At 52.4% G+C, this 12,695-nt stretch overlaps 1 protein-coding gene across 2 annotated transcripts in view; it reads left to right on the forward strand.

Annotated features, from left to right (window-relative positions):
* The window catches only part of ARHGEF18 (Rho/Rac guanine nucleotide exchange factor 18), an 81,059-nt gene that overhangs the window by 52,281 nt on the left and 16,083 nt on the right, over positions 1-12,695 (forward strand). For both annotated transcript variants that reach the window (XM_027050111.2, XM_027050112.2), the window contains 4 exons: positions 8,486-8,624; positions 9,661-9,773; positions 9,904-10,044; positions 11,791-12,041. In XM_027050111.2, the coding sequence (XP_026905912.2) occupies positions 8,486-8,624; positions 9,661-9,773; positions 9,904-10,044; positions 11,791-12,041 (644 nt within the window). The remainder of the gene's footprint in view (positions 1-8,485; positions 8,625-9,660; positions 9,774-9,903; positions 10,045-11,790; positions 12,042-12,695) is intronic.

The following is a 12,695-nucleotide window of genomic DNA, read 5'->3' on the forward strand; positions in this document are numbered from 1 at the left end:
CCTCCCCTGCTCGCTCGCTCACTCACTCTCTCTCTCAAAATAAGTAAACTTTTTAAAAAAGGGGTTTTTTTTTTCCTTTTTATTTTATTTATATTCAGGTTAGTTAACATGCAGTGTAGCCTTGGCTTCAGGAGTAGAACCCAGTGATTCATCGCTTACATATGGGCACCCAGTGCTCCTCCCAACAAGGGCCTCCTTAATGCCCCCCACCCACTTAACCCAACCCCCAGACCCCCCTCCAGCAACCCCCAGTTTGTTCTCTGTATTTAAGAAAGAGTCTCTTATGGGGGCACCTGGGTGGCTCAGTCAGTTAAGCGTCTGACTTCGGCTCAGGTCATGATCTCACGGTTCGTGAGTTCAAGCCCCGCATCGGGCTCTGTGCCGGCAGTTCAGAGCCTGGACCCTGCTTCCGATTCTGTGTCTCCCTCCCTCTCTGTCTCTCCCCAGCTTGTGCTCTCTCTTTCTCTCTCTGTCAATAATAAATAAACTTAAAAAAAAAAAAAAAAAAAAAGCTTAAAAAGAAGTACCTTTAGTATTTAAAAAAAAAAAAAAAGAAAGAGTCTCTTATGGTTTGCTTGCTTCCCTTTCTGTTTTTATCTAATTTTTCCTTCCCTTCCCCTGTGTTCATCTGTCAAGTTACTCCAATTCCCCAACTAAAAAAAAGTTTTTAAATTAAGGGATGGGTACTGAATTTTTAGATATAATGCAGTTGCACACTTAATAGTTTACAGCATAGTGTGAACATAGCTTTTATATGCGCTGGGAAACCAGAACACTCATTTGACCCGCTTTATTGTGGTTCGGGTCTGGAACCGAACGCACAGAATCTCCGAGGTGTGTAAGTAAGTAGGGTCGTGATATCTGTCACACAACTTAGTTGTCTGATTTGCTCACAGAGACCGCTCTTCAAGCCACCAAGACAAAACAGGTTTTAAAAAATAATCATCACGGGGCGCCTAGGTGGCTTAGTCGGTTAAGTGTCCAAGTCTTGATTTCGGCTCGGGTCATGATCTCACGGTTCGTGAGTTCGAGCCCCACATTGGGCTCTCTGCTGTCAGCATGGAGCCTGCCTTGGATCTTCTGTCTCCCTCTCTCTCTCTCTCTCTGCCCCTCGTCTGCTCGCTCGCTCTCTCTCAAAAATAAATAAACGTTTAAAAAACAACCATCATGAGAACAGGCTGCAATTTGTTGCTGAGAACAGCGTGTATTTTTTTGCTCTGGGCAAAGAACTTTTCACATTTTCCCTGTTGGCCTCCTGTCTTTGCCCCTGCCTCTTCCCCAGGTCCCCACGCACAAACGGCTCTGTGGTACGGTCTCTGCCGCGGGCCCGGTTCACGCCGATCGATGGCCCCTCTCAGCAGTGGGCAGACGGTGCTAATTAGGCCCCGAAGCAGCGGTCGTGGCGGTGTGCAGACAGCGCTAGGCGGCCGGGTGCTCACCTCTGCTCCGTGGCCCCGATCCCAGCACCGCACCGCCGCCCCCTCCGTCCCGCCACGGCTGTCTGGTTTAGGAAGACACGAGGGCAGGACGAACGCACATTCCTGCCTCTCTCTGCCAAGGGCAGAGTGACTGACCCACACCGTCTGTTCTGCTCCTGCAGAAAGATGGCTGTACCTCCTGAGTTTATTGGTTGGTCCAAAGGCTTTACGGAAGGGCGTCCGACTCTGGGTTTCAGCTCGTGTCGTGATCTCGCGGGTCATGGGTTCGAGCCCCACGTGGGGCTCTGCGCCGACAGCTCGGAGCCTGCTTGGGATTCTCTGTCTCCTTCTCCCTCCGCCCCTCCCCCACTCGTTCTCTTTCTCTCTGTAAATAAATACACTTTAAAAATAAAAAATGAAAGCTTTACTGAGCACCATACAGCTCCCCCACCTAAGTGGGGTCCCAGTCACCACAGTCAGCGTTAGAACCCCACAGAGAAACCGTATACCCCTGAGCTGTCGCCCTCTGTTCTCCCCCAGTCCCACACGGCCGTCAGTCTTTCTGTCTCCATGGACTTGCCTCTTCTGCCCGTTTTCCTGGAGACGGACGCCTACAATATGTGGTCACTTGGGTCTGACCTCTTTCACTCAGCATATTTTCCAGGTTCATCCAGGATCCAGCCTGAAGCAGGGCCTGGTTCCTTGTAGGGCCGAGTAGTAGCCCATCGTGCGAATGGACCCTGTTGTGTTTTTCCAGCCATCAGTCGACGGACCTCTGGGGCCGATTCCGCTTCTGGCTGTTGCGAATAGTGCTGCGTGAACATTTATGTACAAGTGTTTGTGCGGGTACCCGTTGTCGCCTCTCTCGGGCGTGTACCTGGAGCGGAGTCCCTGGAGGCAATGGCACCTCCACGTTTAACCGTTTGAAGAAGCACCAGTTTCCCAAAGCACTCCACCGCCTTGCGTTCCCACCAGCAGCCCCGCAGTTTTGCGTGTGTTTGAGAATGTTGGAGGCCCCGGCCCCGGCAGGCACGCCCCCGGGCCCCTGGGTGGCTGGTGTTTTCAGGGTCTGCAGGATTTGTTTGAAGCAGGTATGGGAAGACAGCAGACCTGGAAATGACTGCCATGAGAGAAGTTTGTACTCACGGCCCCTAGGAGCAGGAGGCGGGGCACGCCACACAGGGCCGCAGGGGGCTGCCGGATGCCCCAGGGTCAGTCAGGAGCCAGAGGGCGGGCATGAGTGGAAGATGTGGGCAAGAGCCTTCACTGTGGTTTCCGTGGGGAGGAATGGTCAGGGTGGGGTGAACAGGCTTAAGACTGGCTGGATTGAAAACCCCAGCGGGCTCTGGGGTGCAGGCGCTGGCCCTGGTTGTCCGGCCCCGGGCCCTGCGGTAATCGGGGCAGGGGGACGGTGGCCCCGAGTGTGAAAGCCCGACGGACGAGGAGGCTGGAACGTGGGCTCTGGGTCGCTGGGTGTGCATGTGAAAGGTGCTCTTGCAAGGGAGTCCTTTTCCTGTCTCTAGGAACCCACCAGCCCTGGCAGGGGCAGGCTTTCCTGGGTCGGCAAGGTGCCACCTGTCAGATCATCAGAAATGCGGAGTAAGGGGCGCCTGGGCGGCTCTGTCGGTTAAGTGTCTGACTTGCGCTCAGGTCGTGATCTTGCGGTTCATGAGTTCGAGCCTGGAGCCTGTTTCGGATCCTGTGTCTCCCTCTCTCTCTCTGCCCCTCCGCAGCTTGTGCGCGCTCGCGCTCTCTCTCTCTCTCTCTCTCTCTCTCTCTCTCTCTCTCTCAGAAATAATAAATGAATTAACTTAAAAAAAAATACAGAATAAAACGACATGATTGAAGCAGCTGGTCTGTCGCAGAGCCCCCCACTCGTGTCTTGATCAGGCACTCATTTCCGTGGCTGCACATATTCTAGAAAGACTCGATTAGTGATTGTCCACCCCTTACTTTAAAAGTCCTAAGTGGCGTGAGAGGGGCAGTAGTGGTTAGTTCCTCCAGAGGAAAAAGAATGATTTATCTCCAGAGGCCATATTGCTGTCAGATGTACAGCATTCTGTTTTTCTGTAAGAAGTCCCCCCAGCTCGGAGACTTTTGGGGGGAGTGTGTGTGTAACAAGTCATAAGGAAGTACAAAGAATATCAGAGCTCTCAAGAAATAGCGTGTGTGTCTGAGCAAACAAGGGTGTTCTACAATGTAATAGTAATTTCTCAGTCAACAGGGTTCTTACGTACAGCCTGCCCTCATTTATTCCCGGATTCTGTATTTGCAAACTTAACTTCCTCGCTGAAACGTATAAGTAACCTGGGGGCGCCTGGGTGGCTCAGTGGGTTAAGCGTGCGACTTCGGCTCAGGTCATGATCTTGCGGTTTGTGAGTTCGAGCCCCGCGTCAGGCTCTGTGCTGACCGCTCGGAGCCTGGAGCCTGCTTTGGATTCTGTGTCGCCCTCTCTCTCTGCCCCTCCCCTGCTCACGTTCTGTCTCTGTCCCTCTCTCAAAAGTAAATAAACATTAAAAAGAAAAATCTTATACGTAACTCCCAAATCAGTACCTGTGGGGCGTTCACAGTCACGTGCAGCAGACGTGTCCAGTGAAAATACAAGTCCCCCAGCACGCATGTTCCTATCCAACAAGGTGACGTGACCTTCTGTCTCCGTACTTCACCTCGTACTTGAACAAGCGTCCTTTTTGCATTGTGCTTAATGCCATGTTTTTCACATTTTTGTGCTCTCCATCGGTGATTTGGCTGTTTAAAATGGCCGCCCTGTGGGGCGCCTGGGTGGCTCAGTTGGTTAAGGGTCCCACTCGTGACTTCGGCTCAGGTCATGATCTTGTGGTCTGTGAGTTTGAGCCCCGCATGGGGCTCTGTGCTGGCAGTGCAGAGCCTGCTTGGGATTCCGTCTCCCTCTCTCTATCCCTCCCCTGCTTGCTCTCTGTTTCTCTCTCTCAAATAAAAATAAGCTGTAAATACACACATAGATACACACATAAAATGGCCCCCGGGCATCGTGCTGGGGTGCTGTCGGGCATTACTGAGTGCAAAAAGGCTGTGATGCATCTTTCGGAGGAGGAATTACGTGTGTTAGGTACACTCTGCTCCGTTCAGCCATGAGTTGTAGTCCTACTGACCATGAGTTCAATGCTAATAAATCAACAGCATGTATGAAATAAGGTGTCTTTCAAGAGAAACACACATAAAGCAAGGTTGCGAATTGATGGGCTGATGACGGGCGTGGGCAGAAGTTCCCGGGAACCTAGCCTTGTAGCTTCCTCAGGAGCGGCGATTCGGTATTGGCTAAAGCAGGGTTCACTGCAACTTTATGGAACATCACTATGGGGAATAATGAGAGGCCGCTGCAACTTTTTGTCTTGAAATAGCTTAAAATTCACAGGAAGTTGCAAAACTAGTACAGAGTCTCAGGTGTCCTTCACCAAGCATCCCCCAGGGATGGTAATCTGACATGACCTCAGCCCGTGGTCAAAACCAGATCACTGGCATCTGTACAGTATTGTTAACTCGGGGACAGACCCTGTTTGGGTTTTGCCAGTTGTCACCTGCACTCTTTGGTGAGGGAAAGGGAGTGAATAGTTCTAGGACATTTTATCCTTTGTATATAGAGATCTGAGTAACCCAACTCCACTGTCAAAGGGCAGAAGTGTTCCATCCCAAGGAAACAGTGACTCCTTAAAAAAAAAAAAAAAAAAAAAACAAAAAACACCAAACCATAAACATAATATTGACCATTTTAACCGTTTAAAAAATTTTTTTTAATTTTTTAATGTTTATTTTTGAGAGAGAGACAGCATGAGTGAGGGAAGAGCAGAGGGAGAGGGAGACACAGAATCCGAAGCGGGCTCCAAGCTCTGAGCTGTCAGCACAGAGTCTGACGCGGGGCTCGAACTCACAGGCTGCGAGATCATGACCTGAGCCGGAGTCAGACGCTTAACCAATTGAGCCACCCAGGCACCCCCATTGTAGCCATTTTTAAGAGTACATTCCAGTGACATTAGCTACATTCACACTGTTGTGCAACCACCCCCACCTCTGTCTCCAGAACTTTCTCATCTCCCCAAACTGAGATTCTGTCCCCATGAAACACGCACTCCCAGCCCCTGGCTCCCACCATCTACTCTCTGTCTCTGGACGGGACTCCTCTAGGGACGTCCTGTGAGCGGATTCGGGCAGTATGCATCCTTTTGTGTATGGCTTATTTTGCTTAGCATGATGTCCTCAAGTTTTGTCCGTGCTGTAGCAACCATCAGGATTTCCTTCCTTCTTATGGCTGAAAAATATTCCATAAAACAATGGTTTCTTGACCCGTTTTGCGGGAGGCACTGCCCTCCATTCTACTCGGGAAACAGCGATCAGAATAAATAAGTAAATTGTATCACATGTGAGAGATACCAGCTTACTGTTCTTTCAGCTGAAGTTCTGTCCCTTGTACCCCTTTGAGTACCTGGTGTCCCTAGTCATGACCCTTAGCCGTGAATACCTCAAAGTATCTTCTCAATTATCAAGGGAAGATTTAAGTTACTGTAGATTTAGTGTGTCCATCATTTATTAAACTTCTTGGGGACTAGTGATGATCAGAAGATGTTTATGGTGACTTTTTCTCCTGCAGACTCTTTGGTTAAAGCAGGATATGGGACACCTGGGTGGCCCAGTCGGTTAAGCATCCAACTTTGGCTCAGGTCATGATCTCGGCAGTTCACAAGTTCGAGCCCTGCACTGGGCTCTGTGCTGACAGCTCAGAGCCTGGAACCTGCCTCAGATTCTGTGTCTCCCTCTCTCTCTCTCAGAAATAAACATTAAAAATATTTTTAAAGCAGAATGTATCTCACTTTCAGGTAAGATGTTTGGTCACAGGAACAATCGGTCAGCCAGGCAAAGGACGCATTTCAGGGTTGGTCCCATATTTGTATATTTGAATTATAATTGCCTAGGTGGAGTTTCCAGTGGTGTCGAAATGGCAGGAAATGCCTGCCCTGGACCACAGAGGCCTCAATTTATGACTTTCACCTTGGTGAATGGGTGTTCATATATGAGAGAGAGCCTCATCACCTTTGTCTCTATGATAATAGCAGTGGTAAGCCACTTAGTATCATGACGCTGGGGTGTCTGGGGTCACTGGGCAAATGTCACTCCCACCATACAGAGCTGTGTTACAGAATGAACGGCTACGGATACGTGTTCTGCGTGGAATATGGCATCACGCCACGTAGTGCTTAAGTCTCAGCTAATAAGCTCTGTCCATTGCTCCTGGACCAGTTTTCTCTCCGACATGTACCCAACTGCATGTTTCCAACCACCTTGAATTTCCACCTAAGTTAAAACTTTCAGAATGCAGAATCCCACTGTGCAGAAAAGCTCTTAAGTACATTTTCCTCTAGTGCTGGTCCCTTAGCCACCCCAAAGGTCATGGTCTGCATGCGGCAGAGAACCACGGTCCCCACTACTTCCCTGTGTGACAAAAAACGAAGCTTGGGGGTGGGGGCACCTGGGTGGCTCAGTGGGTTTAAGCGTCCAACTCTCAGTTTTGGCTCAGGTCATGATCTCATGGTTCCTGAATTCGGGCCCCACATTGCGCTCCATGCTGACAGTGTGGAGCCTGCTTGGGATTCTCTCTCTCCGTCTCTGCCCTTCCCCTGCTTGCTGTCTCTCTCTCTCTCTCTCTCTGTCTCAAAAATAAAATAAACTTAAAAAAAAACAAAAACAAAAAATGAAGCTTGGGTGCCCAGGGGGACCGAGGAGCCAGGTCAGAAAGGCTAGTGGACAGATTTCTTCCTTTTTTAAAATGTTTTTTTTTTTTTGAGAGAGAGTGCGTGAGCAAACTGGGAGGAACAGAGAGAGAGGAGGACAGGATCCAAAGTGGGCTCTGTGCTGACAGCAGAAAGCCCGACACAGGGCTTGAACTCATGAACTGTGAGATCATGGCTTGAGCCAAAGTCAGATACTCAACTGACTGAGCCACCCAGGCACCCACAGTCACCTCCAGATTTCTTCCTAACGTTGCTCTTTTTCCTCGCCTGGAATAGAGCTTTCAGTGTGGTTTTCACCCTGAGAATGAATTAGCCAAGCAGCCCATCTCAGCTCAACTTGATTTGTCAAATAGAAGAGGGTGAGAGTTTGGCCTTCTGAATTTCATCTTTCCATCAGTGGGAAAGGTGACCAGAGAATTACACACATCCTATCATCTCGTTTCCTACATTAACGAGCAGATGAGTGTGAAGAACCCTTTGGAGCCCCTGTCGTGTGTCAGGTTGGTTTGCAGTCGTTGCGTAAAATAGGATTGGCACCTCTCATCCGTCCGCTCTGCTGCTCAAATTCTATCAGAGTGCTTTTACGGTCAGGGACGCGTGTGGCCACACATCGTGCCCTGCAGTCTCTGGGTCTCGGAGTCATCCTGACATCCGATCTCGGGTTAATTACAGCCCTGTGTGTGTGTGTGTGTGTGTGTGTGTGTGTGTGCGCGCGCGCGCGCGCGCGTGTGTGATGTCGGCACGAGCCACGCCAAGCGCAGAGCTCTTGGTGATTTTAGATTATTTACAGTGAATATAAACTACTCTCCGCCTTTTACCTCCTGCCAAGATGGAAGGGGTGTCGGGGTTTTTTTGTTGTGATTTTACCAAAGGAGAAGATATTGTGCGATTTCCACACTAAATGGTCACAGTGGGGACCAATTTCCTGCCCTCCAGACCCGCTGTCTCAGCCAATACAGTAGGAGAAGACGCGGCTTTACATTTCTAGAAGGATCACACGGAGGCATAAAAGCGACGCAGCCCGGCCTCGCACCGCGCCGGGTCCTGGAGCCCGGACCGTGAACATGGGGAACACGCATTCCAAAAGCAGTGACAGAGACGGTGCGCTCCGTGGCCGCCCCGAGCTGTCTTTCTACAGCTCTTTTCCTCGGAAATGGAGCGAGAACGTCTTTCTGGATAACGAGCTGCTGACCTCCAAGATCCTGTCCGTGCTGCGGCCGCAGTCGGAACGGGGCTTCCGGACGGGCCAGCTCCGCTACCCTGCCCACTTTCTCAGCACCAACTCTGTGTTTGCCTCTGTCGCAGCGTCCTTAAAGGAGCACCCGAGGGCCACCCTCTTGTCCGATGGCAGCCCGGCCCTGTCCAGGAATGTCGGCATGACGGTCTCACAGAAGGGGGGGCCACAGCCAGCACCCAGCCCGGCAGGAACGGGGACGCAGCTCGGGTAAGTCGGGTCCCGTCTCTGCGCCAGGGGCAGCTACAGGTGAAGGGAGGGAGCGGGATGGGACATTCCCCTGGGACCCCGCAGATGGCCTCTCGGAAAGGAGACCCTCGGGTCCGTGTGGATCTGATCGTAGGCCCCCAGCCACACGGTGAAATTCCTATTCACACTTGTACTTGGCCGCTTGCAGCCAGCTGGCTTCATACCCTTGAAGGGCCCTTGGGCGGGGTTTCTGTCCGAGCCTGAGATGATGGTAGAAGTCCCACTGAGGTTGCCGTGGAGGTGGCATCCCGTTACTTACGCCTTAACCCTGTCCTCCGTGGACTCAAGGTGGTTCCCATATTTCTCTGTTCAGCGGTGTTTCGGTTGGAAACATAATGCTAACAGATGTCATCACGGTGGTCCTTGCACGGGTTGGCGGGGAAGGGGGCTGATTATCTTTTTCCGTTAAGAAGGGTTCTCCACCCTCACCTGTGAGCGTGGCTGTGTCCACCTAACTCTCACTCGAAAGAATTGCAGGGGCTCCGTGGGCTCCGGTGGCCATTAAAGGAAGCGTACAATTCAATTCACCCTGAGAACATACCTGGACATTGAATTGAAGTCAGTTATGATGGGGGGACGTCCTAATGTTACGATTTTTACAAACGATCTGTGGGGCGCTTGGGTGACTTCGTCCCGGTTAAGCGTCAGACTCTTGGTTTCGGCTCTGTTCATGGTCTCGCGGTTCGTGGGTTCAAGCCCCATGTCGGGCTCTGCCCTGAGAGTGTAAAGTCTGCGTGGGATCCTCTCTCTCCTTTTCTCTCTGCCCCGCCCCTGCTCGCTCGCTCTCCCTCCCTCCCTCCTTCTCTCTCTCCCTTTCTCAGTAAACTTCAAAAAAAAAGGTAAAATCAATTCTTTTAAAAACAGAAAGATCTGTGACAAAGTTTAAGTGCATATAGAAATCTGGAAAGTTCTCAAATAGATTTGCCTTCCTAGAAAGGGTGTGTATGTGTATTTAATTCAGATTTTTTGAATAATGGTTTTTATGATTTTTATTTAGACCAGTCACAGGAGAGATGGATGAAGCCGACTCCGTATTTTTAAAATTTAAGCAGGCAGCTGATGACTCTCTTTCACTTACATCTTCGAATGCCGAGCCCATTTTTGTAGAAGGTATGGCCCTCTTGCTTCTTTCCCAGGTGCCACGCTGGGAGAGTGCCGGGACCCCTATCCTTGTGTCCACGGGACACGGCCTGGGGTGGCCCAGAGCCAGTGGAGCAGTGGCCGCTTTTTCTTCCCTCAGACCCTTGCACGGCCTCGCTGAGGAGTGAGATTGAGTCGGATGCCCGCGAGTTCGAGGCCGAGTCCTGGAGCCTCTCTGTGGATGCTGTGTATGCAAAGAAACAAAAGAGAGAGGTGGTAAAGAGGCAGGATGTGCTCTATGGTGAGAAGTTCTGCACCGTCATGCTGACCTTCTACTTCCTTCTTTTCCATCTTTGTTTTGATTGATTGCGCCTGGGAGTCTGGGCTCCGTCTGCTCCCCCAGGGCAGCCCTGCTCTCCCAGTCAGGGAAGAGGTGGCCAGGGAGGGCTTTGTGGGAATGCATCCCTGAGGACGAGCGTGGCCGAGTGCCCAGTCCTGACTCATCCTGACCCTGCTGGTGACCCTGAGAGAGAAGACTCCCCCAGGCCTGTCCCAGCCATCCCTGGTGACCACAGACAATGCCCCCCCCCCCCCCGGGGTTTGGGAGACATGTGACGTAGCACTGGCTCCCGGTTGGGACACCCCTTCCCACTGGCCATTGGAGGACCTGGCTGTGGACAGCCGCTGTCCTGAGATGGGAGGTTACAGGTCACTGTGCAAAGCGTGGCTCTCAGACAAGAGCCTGTCCCCAGGCCAGGTGCCGCATTGGGTGCCCTACGTAGGTCCCTCCGGGCCTCTGGACCTCCTATAAGCAGGATGACAAAAGCCCAAGACAGCCACACTGGAATCTGAGGCCCTTCTCTCCCCAAAGCCCTCGCTTGTTCTTACGATTCTCCCTCTATGGGAATCATTCACCAGGACTGACACCGTTATGTCGTCCGAGGAGGCATTTTCTGCCCCTCATCGGGGTTCTGTGAGGAGATTCTGGCACACACGGGTCTTCACTGTTTGCTGGTGTCCAGCTGGTGGTGGTTTCCACACTCCCGTGTCACACACTGACCTTTCTGCCCAGGCCGGAGGGGGTTGGGGTGTGGGCAGGAGGGGACCCTGATAGATGCTTCGCCTCAGGACTCCAGAGCAGGGCAGAGATCCTGCAGGGAGGTGCAGAGAGGACCAGTCTGGATGCTTCCATCCAGGCAGCCCTTTGCCACGTTGTCTCACCCTCTGGGCAAACACAGTCTGCGTCCAGCCCCCATGGCCGGCAGCTGTTGACCTTTGGTCTCCTAACAGCCTCAAGGCCGTGATTTAAACAACAGGTAAACTCCAACACAGAACCTGATCTTTCTTTGCCTTTTCACAGAGAATTAAATTCCTCACCTGAGCTCTGCTTTCTTGTCAGTTGTAGTCTGGGTCTAGTCAGTGACGTGCACAGACATGTGAGTTTCACATCCGAAGGAACAGTGTTCATCAGAACAGTCTTCCTGATAGGGCGCCTGGGTGGCTCAAGTTGGTTAAGTGTCCGACTTTGGCTCAGGTCATGATCTCACAGTTCGTGGGTTCGAGCTCCGAGTCGGGCTCTGCACTGACAGCTTCGAGCCTGGAGCCCGCTTTGGATTGTCTCCCTCTCTCTGCCCCTCCCCCACTCACTCGCTCACTCACACTCTCTCTCAAAAATAAACATTAAAAATCAAATTAAAAAAAAAAAAAAAAAAGAACAAAGAACAATCTTCCTGCCTAAAACAGCCTTGAAATGTCTTCGGGCATGAAATCCTCCTGTGAATTTGAGGTCCCAGCACACATCCCGGGTCCTCTCTTTCCTGATATCACCCCAGCCCTGGCTGCTCCCTTAAATTAGGACCTCCACAGCGCTGGGCCCCGGGGCGGGGGGAGGGGGGGCCTGCCCCCAGGCGGGGAGACCCCCAGGGCCAGGGCCCCGGTGCCGAGCTGGAAGCGGCCAGCCGGGCACGCGGTGGGCAGGCGGCACGCGTGATGCCATCGTGGGCGCCCTCCCCGGCGTGGGTGAGTCCCCTGGTCCGTGTCCCTGCAGAGCTGGTGCAGACGGAGGTGCACCACGTACGGACGCTCAAGATCATGCTGAAGGTCTACTCCAGGGCCCTGCAGGAGGAGCTACAGTTCAGCAGCCAGGCCGTCAGCCGCCTCTTCCCGGGTGTGGACGACCTGCTGGACTTGCACAGCCACTTCCTGTCTCGGCTGAAGGAGCGCCGCCGGGAGTCCCTGGAGGAGGGCAGTGACCGGAACTACGTCATCCAGAAAATCGGGGACCTCCTGGTGCAGCAGGTGGGCACAGCTGGGCTGGGCCGGGCTGGGCCGGGCCAGTCTCTGGTGACTGAGAGGCCGTGGCCCTGGGCCGTCACAGGAGTGCGTGCAGCTCGTGGTTAGAAGCAGGCGCCTGCGTGCCGAGCGTGCTTGTGCGAACACGTCCGCCCTTGCAGGCGGGGCTTTTGTCTGGTTCGCTGGCTGGGTTGTGTTGTGTTGTGTTGTGTCTTGTTTTCCGGTTTTGACCTCCGTGTCTCCGGCTGTTAGAAGCGTATCTGTGGTAAAGGGCCCCAAGCCTAACCTGACTCCCGAGTCGACTTGTGAGCCTCGGCCAGGATTGACAGAGGGGACCCGTCAGTCCCCATCCGCCCTCGGGGTGCTCGAAGCATCCAGAGTCCGCGAATCAAGAGCTAATTAGAAGAATACCCCTTTTGCTTTGAAATCTCTCTAACGTGCTGCGGCTCAAATTGATGCTCCCTTCTTGGATTTCAGGAAATGTTACAGCACTGTGACGTAGTAAAGCCCATTAGAAGGTTTTCTCCTTTTGCCTCACTGCACCTTGCATCGAGGCCCCCGTACTGAAGCGTTTCTCTGCCTGCGTGTATGTTAGACAAGAAAGGGGAATCCCAAGTCAATTCGAGGCACATTTTCATGGAATCAACTGAGCCAGACGAG

The sequence above is a fragment of the Acinonyx jubatus genome, chromosome A2, assembly GCF_027475565.1.
Source record: "Acinonyx jubatus isolate Ajub_Pintada_27869175 chromosome A2, VMU_Ajub_asm_v1.0, whole genome shotgun sequence".
Classification (NCBI taxonomy): Eukaryota; Metazoa; Chordata; class Mammalia; order Carnivora; family Felidae; genus Acinonyx; species Acinonyx jubatus.